Below are 21,874 nucleotides of genomic sequence, written 5' to 3'. Positions count from 1 at the left end.
ACGCTCCCTCAAAACTGGCATTTTGGTGTTTGACAAAACTGCACATTTAAAGTGGCCTTTTGTGTAATGATCATGCTGTTTAATCATCTTTTTGATATGCCACACCTGTCAGGTGGATGGATTATCTTGGCGAAGGAGAAATGCTCACTAAAAGGAATGTCGGAGAGATAGAAGCCATTTGTGCGTATGGAACATTTCTGGGATCTTTTATTTCAGCACATGGAACCAGCACTTTACATGTTTGCGGTTATTTTTGTTCAGCATATTTCCACAAATATTTCTACATACAATTAATCCTTTACAATAGTTTATTCAGTATCAAGCGTTGTTGCCTATGTTTGGGCACCTTCAGGTTGATAGGCATCTGAATATGCTGAATGTACACAACACATTGCGATAAGTGATATTATGTGGTATTTAATATGTCATGATGACGTTATGAAATGTTTTTTTCTGTCCTGTCCTGTAGTGGTGCTGTTGGAGAATGGGGATGTCTATACATTTGGCTACGGTCAGCATGGCCAGCTTGGACACGGAGATGTCAACTCAAGGTAACCACTGACACACACGCACACAAATGATTAGTAAACAGACGATAAAGAAATGCATGTAATGCAGTACAATCATTTAGTCCCTTGATGTTTGGGGGTAAAGACTGTCCATGAATCTAGGTTTTAACGCCCTCTCTTTCCCCCCTCTCTCTGTGTCTGTGTAGGGGATCTCCCACACTGGTGCAGGCTCTCCCAGGTCCGTGTGTCCAGGTGACAGCTGGCAGTAACCACACGGCAGTGCTCCTCATGGACGGACAGGTCTTCACCTTCGGCAGCTTCTCGGTACGCCACGCCCCTACGGGTTCAATGTCTCTTTTTTTTTACACAGATGTGATTTTTCTCTGACTTTGTTTTCCTGATTTAACTAGAACCATTGAATTGTATCTAACCCCGAACCAGAATCCCAAATGTTCTTTATTGACCTTGTTGTAATGGTCAAATCTTTGCAATGTTACTTTTTCCATTGCTGAAATTTTTATTGAATGCGTAGAGATGAATATTGTATCGTATTTGAAATGTGGGGGACCACATAATGAGAATACTGACTTCTCTCTCTTGTCTGATCATGGTTGTTTTACCTAATTTTGTTGAATGCAGTGATTTGTAAGTCATTCTAAATAAGATGACTGACATGACAAAATTACTAAAATGACTGAAACGTATGGACTGAAATTAAATAAATGTCTCCGCAGAAAGGGCAGCTGGGTCGGCCAATCATGGACATGCCCTACTGGAACGCCAAGCCCTCCCCCATGCACAACATTGGTGCCAAGTACGGCCGCAAGGCCACTTGGATTGGGGCTAGCGGCGACCAGACCTTCCTGAGAATAGACGAGGCCCTGATCAACTCGCACGTCCTGGCTACCTCCGAGATCTTCGCTAGCAAAGACATCATCGGTAAGTTGCACACCTTCTGCTCTAAGGTCCTAACCTTAACCTGAAATCAGGACTCACATTAATAAAGCGTCTCAAATTAGTAATGCTGATCTAGAGGTGTAGATCTTAATGGATTATATTACATGGACAGGTGGGACCTGATCCTAGAATAGCGCTGCTACTCTTGAGATGCTTGGTGAAAGCAAACTTTCATGCAAAACTTCCATTGACATAAATGTATGATTCCCATGCAAGTTAGGATTGGTCCTTCACTCAAAACCTCTATGTGGAAATGTCTTATGAAGGTATTACAGAAAATATGATATATTTAGATTAAACAATAAAAAAATTCCAATGTTAGCCTAAAAATTCCACACAACGAAAACAGTGCATTAGCCTGAACCTTTCTTCTTTGTGTCCGACCAGGCTTAGTCCCCACCTCTGTATCGGAGCCTCCTCCCTTTAAATGCCTGCTCATCAACAAGCTAGATGGCAGCTGCCGCACCTTCAACGACTCCGAGCAGGAGGACCTGCGGGGCTTCGGCCTCTGTCTCGACCCCGTCTACAACGTCATCTGGAGGTCAGACTCTCTTTATTTCAATCTTTAACACTCACTCTCGCGCGCACTCCCTCCCTCTCCCTCCCTCTTTCCACATCTGAGTTTAGCTGCGTCTTTGTAGCAAATATAGTGCACTATTACCGTTTTCACACTACCGAGCTGAAACGTAACCTGGTTACCATAATTGCTGTAAAGCACAATGGGAAAATAAAAAGTAGAGCCAGATCAGTACGGTTAGGGTCGGCCCTATAGGGTGAATCTAGCATGAACTATATGGGGAGTGTGGTATCGTTGGAGGCTCACTGTCCCTGCTGAATCTCCTTTAAAATGTGACAGACAGGAATTTCAAAACCCATATTCATAAGCGCTTTTACCTTTTTTTTTCTCTTCTCCCTCTGTAAAGAATAGTACTGGAGGGAGTATCAAACAGTGAGAGGTAGTTTGTTCTTTGATTAAAAAATACAAGAATATAATTGATCAGGGTCTTATTTTTCAACGTTTAACACACTATAACACAGAGAATTGTAGAGCTGGGCTGTAGGATGATGGAGGCCACTTTGTTCTTGGGGACCTTAAATGCTGCAGAACTGTTGGTACCCTTCCCCCGATATGTGCCTCAACACAATCCTATCTCGGAGCTCTACGGATGATAAATGGAAACAGGGTTTTACCTGAGCTCAATTTGAAGTCTCATAGCAAAGGCTCTGAATAGTTATGTTAATACGATTTTTTTATTTGCCAAAAAATATGTTAAACCTGTTTTTACTTTGTCATTATTGGGTATTGTGTGTAGATTGATGAGTATAATGTTGTATTCAATCAATTTTAGAATAAGGCTGTAACGTAACAAAATGTGAAAGAAGGGAAGGGGTCTGAATACTTTCCGAATGCACTAACTTTTTAACCTCACACGCACACACATCCTTTAATACCCTCTATTTGACCTTTCAACTCTTCCCTGATCTCTCACCTGTAGGTTTCAGCCGGCGTCAAAGGAGATGTGGTGCTACAATGCCGTTATAGCAGATGGCCGTGTGCCATCGGCCACGAACCTAGAGGCCCGCTGCAGCATCCTCAGCCCAGAGCTGGCACTGCCCGATGGAGACCATGCCAGCACCACCCGCTCCCACGTAGCCCTGCACATACTAGGTATAACCACAATGATAATATTAATATTATGGACCTGTTTCTGCTGGTATTTACTGAGGAATCGTATGGTAGAAAGTACATATTCACTAGGAACGAAACGGAAGCAGTCAGGCTGAAACGGGGAGGGACTACCTGAACTTGTCCATTAAGGTTATCTTTTTTTTCGTTTTCCGTTGCAAAATGAATTCTTACGATTTGCTATGGTGAGCACTAATGAATATAAGCAATTTAGCGATTTAGTTAACCAAATCAAATCAAATCAAATTTTATTAGTCACATACACATGGTTAGCAGATGTTAATGCGAGTGTAGCGAAATGCTTGTGCTTCTAGTTCCGACAATGCAGTAATAACCAACAAGTAATCTAACCTAACAATTCCACAACTACTACTTTATACACACACACAAGTGTAAAGGGATAAAGAATATGTACATAAAGATATATGAATGAGTGGTGGTACAGAACGGCATGGCAAGATGCAGTAGATGGTATAGAGTACGGTATATACATATGAGATGAGTACTGTAGGGTATGTAAACATAAAGTGGCATAGTTTAAAGTGGCTAGTGGTACATGTATTACATAAAGATGGCAAGATGCAGTAGATGATATAGAGTACAGTATATACATATGAGATGGGTAATGTAGGGTATGTAAACATTATATTAAGTGGCATTGTTTAAAGTGGCTAGTGGTACATTTTTACATAATTTCCATCAATTCCCATTTTTAAAGTGGCTGGAGTTGAGTCAGTATGTTGGCAGCGGCCGCTAAATGTTAGTGGTGGCTGTTTAACAGTCTGATGGCCTTGAGATAGAAGCTGTTTTTCAGTCTCTCGGTCCCTGCTTTGATGCACCTGTACTGACCTCGCCTTCTGGATGATAGCGGGGTGAACAGGCAGTGGCTTGGGTGGTTGTTGTCCTTGATGATCTTTATGGCCTTCCTGTGACATCGGGTGGTGTAGGTGTCCTGGAGGGCAGGTAGTTTGCCCCCGGTGATGCGTTCTGCAGACCTCACTACCCTCTGGAGAGCCTTACGGTTGTGGGCGGAGCAGTTGCCGTACCAGGCGGTGATACAGCCCGACAGGATGCTCTCGATTGTGCATCTGTAGAAGTTTGTGAGTGCTTTTGGTGACAAGCCGAATTTCTTCAGCCTCCTGAGGTTGAAGAGGCGCTGCTGCGCCTTCTTCACAACGCTGTCTGTGTGGGTGGACCAATTCAGTTTGTCCGTGATGTGTACACCGAGGAACTTAAAACTTTCCACCTTCTCCACTACTGACCCGTCGATGTGGATAGGGGGGTGCTCCCTCTGCTGTTTCCTGAAGTCCACAATCATCTCCTTTGTTTTGTTGACGTTGAGTGTGAGGTTATTTTCCTGACACCACACTCCGAGGGCCCTCACCTCCTCCCTGTAGGCCGTCTCGTCGTTGTTGGTAATCAAGCCTACCACTGTAGTGTCATCCGCAAACTTGATGATTGAGTTGGAGGCGTGCATGGCCACGCAGTCGTGGGTGAACAGGGAGTACAGGAGAGGGCTCAGAACGCACCCTTGTGGGGCCCCAGTGTTGAGGATCAGCGGGGTGGAGATGTTGTTACCTACCCTCACCACCTGGGGGCGGCCCGTCAGGAAGTCCAGGACCCAGTTGCACAGGGCGGGGTCGAGACCCAGGGTCTCGAGCTTGATGACGAGTTTGGAGGGTACTATGGTGTTAAATGCTGAGCTGTAATCGATGAACAGCATTCTCACATGGGTATTCCTCTTGTCCAGATGGGTTAGGGCAGTGTGCAGTGTGGTTGCGATTGCGTCGTCTGTGGACCTATTGGGTCGGTAAGCAAATTGGAGTGGGTCTAGGGTGTCCGGTAGGGTGGAGGTGATATGGTCCTTGACTAGTCTCTCAAAGCACTTCATGATGACGGAAGTGAGTGCTACGGGGCGGTAGTCGTTTAGCTCAGTTACCTTAGCTTTCTTGGGAACAGGAACAATGGTGGCCCTCTTGAAGCATGTGGGAACAGCAGACTGGGATAAGGATTGATTGAATATGTCCGTAAACACACCAGCCAGCTGGTCTGCGCATGCTCTGAGGACGCGGCTGGGAATGCCGTCTGGGCCTGCAGCCTTGCGAGGGTTAACACGTTTAAATGTTTTACTCACCTCGGCTGCAGTGAAGGAGAGCCCGCAGGTTTTGGTAGGGGGCCGTGTCAGTGGCACTGTATTGTCCTCAAAGCGGGCAAAAAAGTTGTTTAGCCTGTCTGGGAGCAAGACATCCTGGTCCGCGACGGGGCTGGTTTTCTTTTTGTAATCCGTGATTGACTGTAGACCCTGCCACATACCTCTTGTGTCTGAGCTGTTGAATTGCGACTCGATTTTGTCTCTGTACTGGGACTTAGCCTGTTTGATTGCCTTGCGGAGAGAATAGCTACACTGTTTGTATTCGGTCATGCTTCCGGTCACCTTGCCCTGGTTAAAAGCAGTGGTTCGCGCTTTCAGTTTCACGCGAATGCTGCCGTCAATCCACGGTTTCTGGTTTGGGAATGTTTTAATCGTTGCTGTGGGTACGACATCGTCAATGCACTTCCTAATGAACTCGCTCACCGAATCAGCATATTCGTCAATATTGTTGTTGGACGCAATGCGGAACATATTCCAATCCGCGTGATCGAAGCAGTCTTGAAGCGTGGATTCAGATTGGTCGGACCAGCGTTGAACAGACCTGAGCGCGGGAGCTTGTTGTTTTAGTTTCTGTTTGTAGGCTGGAATCAACAAAATGGAGTCGTGGTCAGCTTTTCCGAAAGGGGGGCGGGGGAGGGCCTTATATGCGTCGCGGAAATTAGTATAACAATGATCTAGGGTTTTTCCAGCCCTGGTAGCACAATCGATATGCTGATAGAATTTAGGGAGTTTTGTTTTTAGATTAGCCTTGTTAAAATCCCCAGCTACGATGAATGCAGCCTCAGGGTGTGTGGTTTCCAGTTTACAAAGAGTCAGATAAAGTTCGTTCAGGGCCATCGATGTGTCTGCTTGGGGGGGAATATATACGGCTGTGATTATGATTGAAGAGAATTCCCTTGGTAGATAATGCGGTCGACATTTGATTGTGAGGAGTTCTAGATCAGGTGAACAGAATGACTTGAGTTCCTGTGTGTTGTTATGATGATCACACCACGTCTCGTTAATCATAAGGCATACCCCCCCGCCCCTCTTCTTACCAGAAAGATGTTTGTTTCTGTCGGCGCGATGCATGAAGAAACCAGCTGGCTGCACCGACTCCGTTAGCGTCTCTTGAGTTAGCCATGTTTCCGTGAAGCAGAGCACGTTGCAATCCCTGATGTCTCTCTGGAATGCTACCCGTGCTCGGATTTCATCAACCTTATTGTCAAGAGACTGGACATTGGCGAGTAGTATGCTAGGGAGTGGAGCGCGATGTGCCCGTCTCCGAAGCCTGACCACGAGACCGCCTCGTTTGCCCCTTTTACGGCGTCGCACAGGGTCGCCGGCTGGGATCAGATCCATTGTATTGGGTGGAAGGCAAAACACTGGATCCGTTTCGGGAAAGTCATATTCCTGGTAGGAACGATGATGAGTTGACGTTAATCGTATATTCAGTAGTTCCTCCCGACTGTATGTAATGAAACCTAAGATTACCTGGGGTACCGATGTAAGAAATAACACATAAAAAAACTAAATACTGCATATTTTCCAAGGAACGCGAAGCGAGGCGGCCATCTCTTTTCGGTGCCGAAAAAACCCGTATTTTTGCCATGTTTGCTAGGAATTACAGTCGGCTATTTGATTCATACTGTTACTATTTACTTCAGTTAGACAAACCTGTAAATGCCATAGGTTATCTAGGTTATCATCCCATCTGGCAGTGCCTGTCTTTACTGCATCAAATCGATGTAAAGAAGCTAGCTAAGATAGCCAGCTTGATCGCTAGGCTATTCAAATCAAATTTTCAAATCAAATTAATTTGTCTCATGTGCCGAATACAACCTTACCGTGAAATGCTTACTTACAAGCCCTTAACCAACAATGTAGTACAAGAAATTAGTTAAGTAAATAAATAAACTAAAGTGCTAATAAACTAAATTAAAAAATGTAACACAATTAAATAACCAACGATGCTATATACATGGGGGACCGGTACTGAGTCAATGTGTGGGGGTACAGGTTAGTGTAGTTAATATGTACTTGTAGGGGGTAAAGTGACTATGCATAGATAATAAACAGCGAGTATCAGCAGTGTAAAAACAAAGGGGGGGATGTCAAATGTAAATAGTCCGGTTGGCCATTTTATTAATTGTTCAGCAGTCTTATGGCTTGGGGATAGAAGCTGTTAAGAAACCTTTTGGACCTAGACTTGGCGCTCTGGTACCGTTTGCTGTGCGGTAGCAGAGAGAACAGTCTGAGTTGGGTGAGGCACTGGGCCGTACGCACTACCCTCTATAGCGCCTTACGGTCGGATGCCGAGCAGTTGCCTTACCAGGCGGTGAGGATGCTCAGTCAGGATGCTCTCGATGGTGCAGCTGTAGAACTTTTTGAGGATCTAGGGACCCATGCCAAATCTTTTCAGTCTCCTGAGGGGGAAAATATTTTGTCTTTACATCTTCTCGACTTATTTGGTGTGTTAGGACCATGATAGTTTGTTGGTGATGTGGACACCAAGTAACTTTAAACTCTCGACCCGCTCCGCTACAGCTGTTGACTGCCCGTCAGGAAGTCCAGGATCCAGTTGCAGAGGGTGGTGTTTAGTCCCAGGGTCCTTAGCTTAGTGATGAGCTTTTTTGGGCACTATGGTGTTGAGACCGTGATCATACAGTCGTCTGGAAGAGCTGGTGCTCTCATGCGTGCTTCAGTGTTGCTTTCCTCGAAGCGAGCATAGAAGGCATTTAGCTCATCATCATGAAAATGTCAGTGAAGACACGTTCCAGTTGGTTCACGCATGCTTCGAGTACACAACCTGGTAATCCATCTGGCCCCACGGCTTTGTGAATGTTGAGCTGTTTATAGGTCTTGCTTACATCAGCTACGGAGAGCATGATCACACAGTTGCCCGGAACAGCTTATGCTCTCATGCATGCTTCAGTGTTGCTTGCCTCGAAGAAAGCATAGATGTAATTTAGCTCGTCTGGTAGGCTTGCGTCACTGGGCAGCTCGCGGTTGTGCTTCCCTTTTTGTAGTCCGTAATAGTTTGCAAGCCCTGCCACATCCGACGAGCGTAAGAGCCGGTGTAGTAGGATTAGTGTCCCACTCCTTGAAATTGTCAGCTTTAGCTCGGTGCGGATGTTGCTTGTAATCCTTCTGGTTGGGATTAGGGCTGTGGCGGTCACAAAATGTTGTCAGCCCGGTGATTGTCGGTCTCACGGTAATTGACCGTTAATTAACATCAACACACTTAGCATCTCCTGGCTTCCACACATAGCCTACAAGCCACTGATGCTGGCCTTTGGAGCATCTACATTTTAATAAGTGTAATAAGTCCATGTAATACAGCCTACACCTTCACAGTAAATCCACGATTTATTTTAGACAAGTCTAAAGAAGCATGATATTAAGATAATGTTGTCTATTTCATAAGAACACAATAGCGTACTCTGAGTTGTCCTCATGTTAGGGCCTGATAATTCCGTGGCATTATTTTATAGTATAAAGAATACAATTGAACAAAGCTGAATAAAATGGAAAGGATATTTCCTCCAAACGATTTGAGGGAGTGCCACACACGGCCATTGTGTTGAGCGTAGGGTTGCACATTTTGGGGAATATTCATAGTTGGACATTTTCGGTGGGAATTAACGGTAATATATGGGAATTAACGGGAAGATATGCAAATTAATATTAATACCATTTAAATGTAGATGTTTTTTGCATTGGATATATTTACCATATCATATGGCGACAGAAACATAAACCTTTCACCTTATCATAAGTAAAATAATGGCAAATTATTAAATCCTTCCAATATAAATAAAAAATACAATTTAGTTACGAATTGAACTTTAATTGAGTTGACTCTTCACATGGGATGATTTCACTGAACAACAAAAGAAAGGGAATATTTAATGATCCCCAATGATCCATCGCATCTCCCAAAAACATTTTCAACATACATCTGTAAAATGATAGTCTAGAAACTAAAGCTTTGGTTGTCCTTCTCTCAGGCTTCCATGGCTTCTCCCTGGACCTTATTGTCCACCTCTTGAACATCAGGCTCTGAGGCCTCATCTTCACTGTCACTTTCCAACCTTGTTGAGGATGGCTTGTTTTCAGGCTCAGAAAGCCTCAAATTTACCAGGAGAACCACCAATTTTTCAACCCTTGTATTGATCAGCCTGTTGCGTGTGTTGGTGTGTGTTCCCAAACAAGGACCAGTTGCTCTCTGAGGCGGCTGATGTTGGTGGGCTTTGGAGGATGATGGAGGCAACAGGGGAAAGAGCCTCAGATCCACAAAGTCCCTTCCACCAGGTGGCTGATGAGATATGTTGGCACGACTGCCATATTGCATCTCCATCCCAAAGCCCTTGCTTGGAAGTGTACTTTGCCAGACTGCCAAGAACCTTGCCCTCATCCAGGCCAAGGTGGTGAGACACGGTAGTGATGACACCATAGGCCTTGTTGATCTCTGCACCAGACAGGATGCTCTTGCCAGGATTCTTGGGGTCCAACATGTACGTATGGACTTCAGGCTGTGGTCTTCACGTTTTCGGATGCATTTCAGAACTGCAGTTTCCTCTGCATGGAGCAACATTGAAGTGAGCAGGGCAGTACGGATTTCCTCTGCAAGCAGAGTCTGAACATCAGACAGGGTGGCATTGTCTCCCTCAATCCGTGCAATGGCTACTGCTATAGGTTTCAGGAAATTTACCAGAACGTTTCCGACCCTTTGCAACCCTAGTTGAGTGGTTAACTTCATTTAGAGTTAATCATGTAAATTTAGTTCTACAAATGTTGGGCTATATGTTTCGATTTCTAATGCATTGTAAGGCTGCATGATGCAACTCTAATGATGATTTTGAAAAAAGTTGCTTGAAAGGCATGATCTTTGCTTTGATTTTTAAGCAGGCTGCACAGTCTTTCATTCACAATTTGACAAGCACTTGATAATGCCGAGAATTTCACTGCGGCATCCCCTTTGTGTGGCCGTAACGTACCCTCAAAAAATCCATGCCTTTTGCTACCAGTGGCCGTTGTGCCAATCTCGCTGAGTGCTGCGCGCGGCCCATCACGTGACCGGGTCTTTCTCACAGGCAACAAGTGAAGACACATCAGGGATGCAACTGCACGCGTCCTAATCCAATTCCGAGGTGCATATTCAAGATATTGGAAGATCTGTCCACATTTACTTTTTGTCAGCCAACGAACAGCAAGCACTAGCCTATATCAATCTACTATCCCCCATGGTACAAAGGTTGACCTATTCTGTGTGAGGAAGAAATATTCCAAACATAGTCTGGGACAGTTGTTGGATGTGAAAGATCCCAAATAAATACAACCACTAGCAACAAAAAAACTTTTTTACGCTATGTGACTGATGCAGCAGATCAAAACGTTTAGCTTAAAATGTTGATAAACTATTAGGCTATTTCTTCACATTATAAGTGCAGCAATGCACACATGGTAGTAGGCTATAAGCGCAAATTGGGCGGCAGGTAGCCTAGTGGTTAGAGCGTTGGACTTGTAATGCTTTTATTATAAAGGTGCATTTTTATGGTGAAAATCATCTTCCCCAAACTTTAAACTCACGTGCTGTGTATGTATGCCAGTTAGGCTCTACACCCCTTGTAAAGTGGATTTATGTGCTTAATTTTAAGAAGTTATTTGGCCACTTTAATTGTCATACAAACCTTATTAAAACATATAGGCCTATGGACTATGATTCGAAAGTCATTGTTTCTTATGCTGGGCATCATTCACAAGTGATACGTAATCCGCAGGCTAATATTGTCACCCATCAGACTATTCTTGATATAATCTTATCTTTACATATACTAACTAATATATGTGTGAAATTTGTTTTGATTTAGAATGCACCATTATCATGAACCTGTATTGAAACAGGGGCAGGGGAAAGAATACATGTCATCTATGCACTTAAATAGCGAATAGAGGACGCTTTTCCCCGTGGTTTGTTTTCATGCCAGCCAGGTAGGCTATACTCCTGTTGTAAATATAAGCAATGTGCTTAATATTAGTAATGTTGATAAATAAAGTAGGCCTAGCCTATAGAAAGCGGATCCTCCTTTTTTCAGTTGAGGCCAAAACTCTGTTTTCTCACGCAATTGCATAGCCTATTGAAATGTTGCGCAACATGAGCTCATGTGCTCTCATGAAGTGTTTGATTAGATTTTCAAATACATTTCTATTTATGTCAGAGTGATTAGAGGGACAATAGAGTGCTGAGTACCAGGCAGTTAGCAAGTTTGGTAGGCATACCAATGACCATCAGCAGCATCAGAGTTTGGCGAACCATAATTACCGTGACTGAACTGTCACGTGGAATTTGACTATGGTCGAGACTCGTGACCGCCGGTGTGGTGGTAATACATTCACCGCAATAGCCCTAGTTGGGAAATGTACGTACGATCACTGTGGAGACGACGTCCTCAATGCACTTATTGATGAAGCCGGTGACTGAGGTGGTATACTCATTTAATGCCATTGGATGAATCCCGGGAACATATTCCAGTCTGGCTAGCAAAAAAAATCCTGTAGCTTAGCATCCATGCCATCTGACCACTTCTGTATTGAGCGAGTCACTGGTACGTCCTGCTTTAGTTTTTGCTTGTAAGCAGGAATCAGTAGGATATAATTATGGTCAGATTTACCAAATGGAGGGCGAGAGAGACCTTTGTATGCGTCTCTGTGTGTAGAGTAAAGGTGGTCTAGAGATGTTTTTCCTCTGGTTGCACATGTGACATGCTGGTAGAAATGAGGTAGAACAGATTTAAGTTTGCCTGCATTTAAATCCCCGGCCAGCAGGAGCGCCGCTTCTGGATGAGCATTTTCTTGTTTGCTTATGGCCTTTGAGTGCCGTTGAGTGCCGTCTTCGTGCCATTATCGGTTTGTGGTGGTAAATAGATGGCTACGAATAATATAAATGGAAACTCTCTTGGTAGATAGTGTGGTCTACAGCTTATCATGAGGTACTCTACCTCAGACGAGCATTTCCTCGACACACCCCCACCCCTCGTCTTACCAGACATAGCTGTCCTACCGATGCACGTAAAAGCCAGCCAGCTCTATTTTATCCGTGTTGTCGTTCAGCCACGACTCAGTGAAACATAAGATATTACAGTTTTTAATGTCCCGTTGGTAGGATAATTTTGAATGGAGATCGGCCAATAGAACGGATGATAGAGGCTGGTTACCCATTCGCCGACGAATTCTCACAAGGCACCCCGATCTCCTCCCCGTCTTTCCGTCTTCACGCGAATGATGGGGATTTGGGCCTGGTCTCGGGGAAGCAGTATATCCTTCACGTCGGACTCATTAAAGAAAAAACTTTGTCCAGTTCGAGGTGTGTTATTGCTGTTCTGATGTCCAGAAGCTCTCTTTGGTCCTAAGAGACGGTAGCAGCAACATTATGTTTCCAAATAAGTTACAAACAATGCGAAAAAACTAACAAAATAGCGCAATTGGATAGGAGCTTGTAAAACGGCAGCCATTATCTAAATGTTCGAGGCTATTTTGCTGCACTCTTTGTCCTTGTTTTTCCCCTTTAAAAATGAATTATTCATCTCTGTATTTGCAGAAAGGCCTAGCTAATAAGAACATTTATTTTTCTGTACCACTTTAGCACAGTGTACCATGTTAGCACAGTGTACCACTTTAGCACAGTGCTTTTACAGAAGTACTGTCAAGCACTTACAAAGGCACACCAAAAACAGACAAAACGATAAACAGGTATGTCAATTCGTCTGATGATAATGTTAAGCATGGACTGTGTTGTGACCAGGTTGCCTGGATACGCTGGCGGCCATGCCAGAGCTGAAGATGGGCGTGGCCAGCACAGAGGAGGAGACTCAGGCCGTTATGAAGGTCTACTCCAAGGAGGACTACAGCGTGGTCAACCGCTTCGAGAGTGAGTCCACACACTCAGTCACTCATGTGTTTCAGTTCTCATCTTCTACAGCAAGGTTCCCTAACTGCGGGTGGTTTCTGCAGCAAGGTTCCCTAACCGCGAGTGGTTTCATTGGCCCCCCAATTTTTCTGAAAATGTCTTTGATTGACATAAGACTCTAAAAACACCAGGAAATCAGCTCCAATTGATTTTTATTTAAGTAATCTGTTCCCAAGTATTCCCTCAAATGCAAATGTAAGCAATAGTTAAAATGATTGTTTTATTAAAACATTATCTGTTTAGGCTTCTTGCATTCAATTTGCAGTCTACAAATCATTTGTAATTATGTTCTGGCCCCCCGACCAGCCGCTCAACAAAAAATCTGCCTGTAAAATTAACCTCATTGTATTGTTATGAGCACAGATGATGATGCTGCAGAGCCTGAGTCATCGCAACTTCATGTGTAATGTCATAGGTCACGGGGGTGGCTGGGGTTACTCGGCCCACTCGGTGGAGGCCATCCGCTTCTGTTCTGATGCGGACATCCTGCTGGGGGGACTGGGCCTGTTCGGGGGCCGTGGGGAGTACACCGCTAAGCTCAAGGTCAGTAGCAGGGACACTAGCAAATGGACTGCATTTCCTCTAGCTCTTTTTGCTAGGTCTATACATGTTTGACGGTAATTTATCCCATTTACCACCAATGTGTACTACCCACAGCACTGACGGCTGCCACACAGTTCTCACACCCAAAAGCTATCACCAATGTAAATGTAACTGCCAAAATAAAGGAAACACCAACACAGTGTCTTAATAGGCCCTGGAGGGACGCTAAAGTCATTCCACTACCCAAGAATAGTAAAGCCCCCTTTACTGGCTCAAATAGCCAACCAATCAGCATGTTACCAACCCTTAGTAAACTTCTGGAAAACATTGTATTTTATCAGATACCATGCTATTTCACAGTAAACAAATTGACAACAGACTTTCAGCACGCTTATAAGGAAGGACACACAACAAGCACAGCGCTTATACAAATGAATTATGATTGGCTGAGAGAAATTGATGATAAAAAGATTGTGGGGGCTGTCTTGTTAGACTTCAGTGCAGCTTTTGACATGATCTATCATAGTCTGCTGCTGGAAAAATATATGTGGTATGGCTTTACACACCCTGCTATAATGTGGATAAAGAGTTACTTGTCTAACAAAACACAGGGTGTTCTGTAATGGAAGCATCTCAAACATAATCTTGGTAGAATCAGGAATTCCCCAGGGTAACTGTTTAGGCCCCTTGCTTTTTTCAATCTTAACTAACGATATGCCACTGGCTTTGCGTAAGGCCAGTGTGTCTATGTACGCGGATGACTCAACACGTCAGCTATTACAGCAACAGCTGGCCCTTTAAAAGTACACGGAGAGCTAACATTAATGACATGCATGTCAATCTCTCCTGGCTCAAAGTGAAAGACAGATGAATTCAATCATTACTTGTTTTTGTAAGAGGTGTTGAATGTACCAAGCTGTCTGTTTTAAAATACACACACATCTGACACCCATGCATACTCCAAAAGACATGCCACCTGTGGTCTCTTCACAGTCCCCAAGTCCTGAACAGACTATGGGAAGTGCACAGTACTACATAGAGCCATGACCACATGGAACTCAATTCCACATCAGGTAACTTATGCAAGCAGTAGAATCAGATTTGAAATGCAGCTACAAAAACATCTTATGTAACAACAGGGACTGTGAAGAGACACACACACAAAGGTACAGACGCATGCATACGCACACATTGTGATATTGTTGTATGGTGGTATTGAACATTGTGTTGTGGATATGTGGTGGTGTAGGGATGTTATATGATGTACTGTTTTATCTTTAGCTCATTCAGTACAAACGTAGTTCACTGTTTTATATTTTGTTTTATATGTAATGTGGGTGCTTTGGTGTGTTTGGACCCCAGGAAGAGAGCAGCTAATGGGGATCCCATTAAATACAAATACAGCCCACCCGCTCTTTTCACGACCGCCGACACTAAAGCTGCCAGTCGGAAGTAAGAAGATTTTTCGTGGCTGTTAAGTAGTAGATTCCCAAATGCCCAAATAAAAACAGTCATTAAGCTGGAATTGTGTAGTAATACGAATTGGAATTGTGTAGTAATACGAATTGGAATTGTGTTGTAATGCAAATAGGAAATGTGTGCATCAGTAGGCATGTCCCAAAACTCTGCTCATCACTACTCAAATTACCAAATGATCAGTACCGACTTACCACTCGTATTAGATAAGTAGTTAAATGACCTATTATGGAGGATAACTTGTACGGTAGTGATAAATACTAAGTTATTTTTTTCATGCGGTTGTGGAGATATACTGCCATCTGGTGGCGACTAGAAACAATTTCAGAATATGACCTACTAAAAAATTGATGGTCCTTGAAAATAAATATTAGTGCTTGAAAAGTACTTGAAAGTCCTTGAATTTAACGTGCCACATTCTGTACGAACCCTGACTTATGTGTTTCCTTTATTTTGGTAGTTACAATACCTGTATATTTAACCTATAATCTCAGTTGTTTGAGTACACTTCAAATATCAAGGTTAGTAGGTATTCTAGCGTCAACTGTTTGTTTATTTATCAATGTATTAATGTAACCTTTATATTGCTAGGTTCTGTGATATTGAACACATTAGCAAATAGTTTAAATCATACCACAGCCCGAATAGAGGTCTATTCAAGTTCTGCTGGTAAGGTTGACTGTTGTGTGTCATTGCTGACTGTTGTGTTGTTACTGTGCAGTTGTTAGAGCTTGGGCCTGATGGTGGAGACCATGAGACGGATGGGGACCTCCTGGCTGAGACTGACGTCCTGGCCTATGACTGCGCTGCCAGGGAGAAGTACGCCATGATGTTTGACGAACCGGTGCAGCTGCAGCTGGGCTGGTGGTACGTGGCCTGGGCCCAGGTCTCTGGGCCCAGCTCAGACTGTGGCTCCCACGGACAGGCCACCATCACCACAGATGACAGGTATCTATTGTAGTTCGTAGAAATACATATATTACTTCGAAAGATATCCTCATTGTCATTGTGAATAATGTCAACCTACACCCTTTTGCAGTGTGGTCTTTCAGTTCAAGAGCTCCAAGAAGTCAAACAACGGTACCGATGTGAACGCAGGTCAAATAGCTCACCTCTTGTACAGGCAAGTCATTTTTCTACATGCAAATCACATTTTATTGGTAACATAGACATATTTAGCAGATGTTATTGCAAAAGTTGCTTAGGAGTTAGAAGCTGAGCTGCCATGTCTGTCGGCACCATCATTCTCACGTTGTCTGAAATAGTGACCCATGAAATGTATATTGATGAACTTCAAGAAACCAGCTTTGTAATGGGAATGGGATGTGGTTGTTTTACTATTCCAGGCTTCCGTCGAACGATGGCAACGCAGCCAAAGGGAAACAGCAGACCAGTGAGCCGGTTCACATCCTCAAACGCTCCTTCGCCAGGACCGTCTCAGTGGTACGTACCGTACGCTTGTGTTTCCCCTAGCTAGACTTGTTCCCAGGAAGGCCACAGAGACCCCAGAATCAATACACAGGCCTGTCTTATTTAGGAATTACCAATTTAACACCTGGATTGTGTTCATCAGTCACCAAACAGAATAAAATGTAGTTAAACAGGGAGGGTCTACCTGGGCTTGTTCAATAAGAAACACTCGTTTTAGTTTTCAGTTGCAAAATGTTTTAAAACATTTTCCATTGCATGCCATAATGAACATCACCCTGGAGTGTAATACAATAGTAGTTAGGATGTTGCTAGTGAAGATTTCATGAATAGGTTGTAAAGCTGTAGTAAACATTTAATAAAACTGCAGCAAAGTTGTCCTCCCCTCCTCTCCCTGTAGGAGTGTTTTGAGTCCCTGCTGAGGATCCTCCACTGGAGCTGGACCACCCTGGTGCTGGGGGTGGAGGAACTGAGGGGCCTGAAAGGCTTCCAGTACACGGCCACCCTGCTGGACCTGGAGCGCCTGCGCTTCGTAGGGACCTGCTGCCTGCGCTTGCTCCGCGTCTACATCTGTGAGATCTTCCCCATATCTGGTAGGGTTACAAAGATGCACGTGCACAAACGCGCACACATATGCGGCAGGCACGGAAGCATGCACGAACACACACACACACACACACACACACACACACACACACACACACACACACACACACACACACACACACACAAATATCTAAGTTGATGCCAAGGATTTTACTACGTAGAGAGACCTAACACATTATTAGCCTTACATTTTACAGGCTCATAGCAAGTAACAAAACCATTATACCTGTCAGCTTTGACAATAGAACCGCTAAAACAGTCATTTTGACTTCCATTTTTTAAGTCATGCCTACTCTGTCCAACTTTTAGAGTAGACTACACAGTGAGAGCGTGCATAATTGTACATGCTGAACGATTTTCAATATCTGGGAAAATATCCACATTGGGCAGCAGGTGAGCTAGTGTCGGACAATGTGGTGATGAGGCTTGTGGAACCTTACCTTGGCAAGGGGAGAAATTTCACCATGGGCCAATTTATTCACTTCACTGTAATTGGCGAACAAGTTTTTTGCGAAGAAAACAAGTCTGGCCGGCACCAAGAACAAAGCGAGATGTGAGCTCCCTCCGTCTGCGCAAAATAAGGCACCGGCGCAGCTGTTGTACTCCACAACGGTGCTGAAGGATGACAAGAGGACGGGACACAATGTGAAAACCGGAGACTATTAGGCATTACAACCAAAGTGTGTCAAGCAAGTGAAAGTAACAAAAATGGTCAACAGCTAGCACAAGGGATAAGAGCTAAATGAAATGCAACTGCATGAAGACGCGCACGAGCTGACAATAAGTAACTATTTTTCACTGCATTATAATGACATAACGCTTTGGAAAAACATTATCAGCTGCTACTCACCCTTTTCGAGACGCCTACACGGGCCTACCCCGCCCTCCCTTCGGCAAATCAGATTAGCACTTCCTTTTGCTCCTCCCTTCCTATCGTCGGAAACTCAAACAGGAAGTACCTGTGCTAAGGTCTCAACGCCGATCGGTCGGGAATCCATGCTTCAAGATTGTTTTGATCACGCGGACTGGGATATGTTCCGGGTAGCCTCAGAGAATAACATTGACGTTTACACGGACACGGTGCCTGCGATCATCAGGAAGTGTATAGGAATATCTATTAAAACCAGAAACCGTGGATAGATGGCAGCATTCGCGCAAAACTGAAAGCGCAAACCACCACATTTAACCATGGCAAGGTGTCTGGGAATATTGTTGGATACAAATAGTGTAGTTATTCCTTCCGTAAGGCCATTAAACAGGTAAAACGTCAGTACAAAGTGGAGTCGCAATTCAACGGCTCCGACACTAGACGTATGTGGCAGGGTCTACAGCAAATCATGAATTACAAATGGGTGCGTGCTCAGCCCCCTCTACTCCCTGTTCACCCATGACTGCGTGGCCATGCACACCTCCAACTCAATCATCAAGTTTGCAGACAACACAACAGTAGTAGGCCTGATTACCAACAATGACGAGACAGCCTACAGGGAGGAGGTGAGGGCCCTGGAAGAGTGGTGACAGAAAAATAACCTCTCCCTCAACGTCAACCAAATGAAAGAGCTGATGGTGGACTTCAGTAAACAGCAGAGGGAGCATGCCCCTATCCACATCGACGGGACAGCAGTAGAGAAGGTGGAAAGCTTCAAGTTCCCCGGCGTACACATCACTGACAATCTGAAATGATCCAACCACACAGTGTGGTGAAGAAGGTGCAACAGCGCCTCTTCAACCTCAGGAAGCTGAAGAAATTCGTCTTGGCCCCTAAGACCGTCAAACTTTTAAAGATGCACAGCTAAGGGTATCCTGTCGGAATGTATCACCGCCTGGTATGGCAACTGCACCACCCGCAACCGCAGGGCTCTCCAGAGGGTGGTACGGTCTGCCCAACACATCACCGGGGGCCCTCCAGGACACCTACAGCACCCGATTGTCAAAGGACGGCCAAAAAGATCATGAGGGACATCAACCACCCGAGCCACGGCCTGTTCACCCCTCTGTCATCCAGAAGGGCGAGGTCAGTACAGGTGCATCAAAGCGGGGACCGAGAGACTGAAAAACAGCTTCCATCTCAAGGCCATCAGACTGTTAAATAGCTATCACTGGCCGGCTACCACCTGGCTAATCAACCCTGCACCTTAGAGGCTGCTGCCCTATATATACAGTACCAGTCAAAAGTTTGGACACCTACTCATTCAAGGGTTTTTATTTTTGCTATTTTCTACATTGTAGAATAATAGTGAAGACATCAAAACTATGAAATAACACATATGGAGTCATGTAGTAACCAAGAAAGTGTGTGAGATTCTTCAAAATAGCTATCCTTTGCCTTGATGACAGCGTTGCACACTCTTGGCATTCTCTCAACAGGCTTCACCTGGAGTTTTTTCCCCAACAATCTTGAATGAGTTCCCACATATGCTGAGCATGGATGCTTTTCCTTCACTCTGTGGTGATTGTGGAGGCCAGGTCATCTAATGCAGCACTCATCACTCTCCTTCTTGGTCAAATAGCCCTTACGCAGTCTGGAGGTGTGTTGGGTCATTGTCATGTTGAAAAACAAATCATAGTCCCAATAAGTGCAAACCAGATGGGATTGCATATCACTTCAGAATGCTGAGATAGCCATGCTGGTTAAATGTGCCTTGAATTCTAAATACATCACTGACAGTGTCACGAGTAAAGCACCATCACACTACCTCCTCCATGCTTCACGGTGGGAACCACACATGCGGAAATCATCCGTTCACCTACTCTGCGTCTCACAAAGACACGGCGTTTGAAACCCAAAATCTCCAATTTGGACTCCAGACCAAAAGACAGATTTCCACCGGTCTAATCTCCATTGCTTTTGTTTCTTTTCCCAAGCAAGTCTCTTCTTATTGGTGTCCTTTAGTAGTGGTTTCTTTGCAGCAATTTGAGTTTCCTCTGAACAGTTGATGTTGAGATGTTACTTGAACTCGGTGAAGCATTTGTTTGGGATGCAGTCTGAGGTGCAGTTAACTTAAATGATTCCATGTGTTATTTCGTAGTTTTGATGTCTTCACTGTTCTACAATGTAGAAAATAGTAAAAATAAAGAAAAACCATTGAATGAGTAGGTGTGTCGAAACGTTTGACTGGTACTGTACATAGACATGGAATCACTGGCCACTTTAATAATGGAACCCTATTCACTTTAATAATGTTTACATACTGCTTTACTCATCTCATGTATATAGTGTATTCTATTCTACTCTATTTTTGCTTGTCCTAATATTTATATTTCTGTCATTCTTTTACTTTTAGATTTGTGTATTGTTGTGAATTGTTAGATATTACTGCGCTGTTGGAGCTAGGAACACCAGCATTTCGCTACACCTGCAATAACATATGCTAAATAAGTGTACGTGACCAATAACATTTGATTTGCTTTTGTGATGTGTTCAACTATTTATCAAGGCCACTTGGCGCTTATAAGAGTTTTTAAGGCTACTGATGTTTTCATCATTTGATGAATCTTGACCGTGCGTCTTGGTGGTTGGGGTATTTTTTTATTTTGTCGTTCTAAAAATAAGCTGTTACCGTGTTCCAACACACATGCTTTCTGTTTCATAGTTATAACAATGGCACGCCATGAATAAAAATTGATTGAACACTTGAATTTTAGTTTTTTTGCTTTTACATGTAGCCTACAATAGCATAAATGAATAAATGCTATTCTGTTATTTAAAATATAAAATTGTATTCTGTTTCCAAAGGCCTTCATAAACACAACCAATTTTTTGCGATGGCATACATGAAATCAGAATGACTGCTCATTAGTTTTAAGGGGGGTCCCTCAAGTTCCAGCGGTTCTAGTGTTAAGTAAAGTTTCTTGTCAACTGAATGTAACAGCATGGCTAAACCCCCAGGCCACTGTCCTATTACTGTTCTTCCCTCCTCTCCAGCCAGTGCCAAGGCGGTGGTGGAAGAGTCCAGCAAGCTGGTGGAGTGCGTCGGCAACACCCGTAGCCTGCTCAAGAAGATCCTCTCGGAGGGCATGGACAACTGCCTGACCAAGCTGGACAACGACCCTCAGGGCTACCTGTCCCAGCCCCTCACCCTGCTGGAGGCCGTGCTGCAGGAGTGCCACAACACCTTTACCTCCTGCTTCCACTCCTTCTACCCCAAGCCCGCTCTGCAGTGGGCCTGCCTCTGCGACTTGCTCAACTGCCTCGACCAGGTGGGTCAAAGAGAGAGGGAGCTCTGTTGACCAAGATTGTGGGTTCAACATTAAGGTTGTTTGTTCAGTTCCTACACAGACTGCATAGACTTACAGATGTGGTCAAATATATGGGTCACTTTACAATGTAGTGCAACGGAGCAGAATGTTTAGTTTTTTGGTTTCATGGCTGTTTTTAACCTGTGGGCACCTGCAACTTACCACAGTTGAGAGAAATTACACAGTAAATACGAATAATTTCCTCCAACCTAATTTAATTTAGAATAATTCAAGTTTTTATTTTATTTTTTACTTGAAGTGAAAAATCTAAATTTCAGTTTTGATGTCTTTTTTTCATTGGTCCTGTGCAGTTGTAACCAAACAAATAC

The 21,874-nt window shown here is 44.0% G+C and overlaps 1 protein-coding gene across 19 annotated transcripts in view; it reads left to right on the top strand.

Annotated features, from left to right (window-relative positions):
* Positions 1-21,874, top strand: part of LOC139539159 (E3 ubiquitin-protein ligase MYCBP2-like) — a 233,145-nt gene that overhangs the window by 104,883 nt on the left and 106,388 nt on the right. For all 19 annotated transcript variants that reach the window (XM_071342003.1, XM_071341989.1, XM_071341984.1 and 16 more), the window contains exons 19-30: positions 470-551; positions 716-833; positions 1,244-1,448; positions 1,854-2,007; positions 2,963-3,135; positions 13,089-13,214; positions 13,669-13,796; positions 15,994-16,220; positions 16,312-16,395; positions 16,619-16,715; positions 17,101-17,293; positions 21,232-21,506. In XM_071342003.1, the coding sequence (XP_071198104.1) occupies positions 470-551; positions 716-833; positions 1,244-1,448; positions 1,854-2,007; positions 2,963-3,135; positions 13,089-13,214; positions 13,669-13,796; positions 15,994-16,220; positions 16,312-16,395; positions 16,619-16,715; positions 17,101-17,293; positions 21,232-21,506 (1,862 nt within the window). The remainder of the gene's footprint in view (positions 1-469; positions 552-715; positions 834-1,243; positions 1,449-1,853; positions 2,008-2,962; positions 3,136-13,088; positions 13,215-13,668; positions 13,797-15,993; positions 16,221-16,311; positions 16,396-16,618; positions 16,716-17,100; positions 17,294-21,231; positions 21,507-21,874) is intronic.

Source organism: Salvelinus alpinus, chromosome 14 (assembly GCF_045679555.1).
Source record: "Salvelinus alpinus chromosome 14, SLU_Salpinus.1, whole genome shotgun sequence".
Classification (NCBI taxonomy): Eukaryota; Metazoa; Chordata; class Actinopteri; order Salmoniformes; family Salmonidae; genus Salvelinus; species Salvelinus alpinus.
This window is presented reverse-complemented; position numbering and strand designations above follow the sequence as displayed.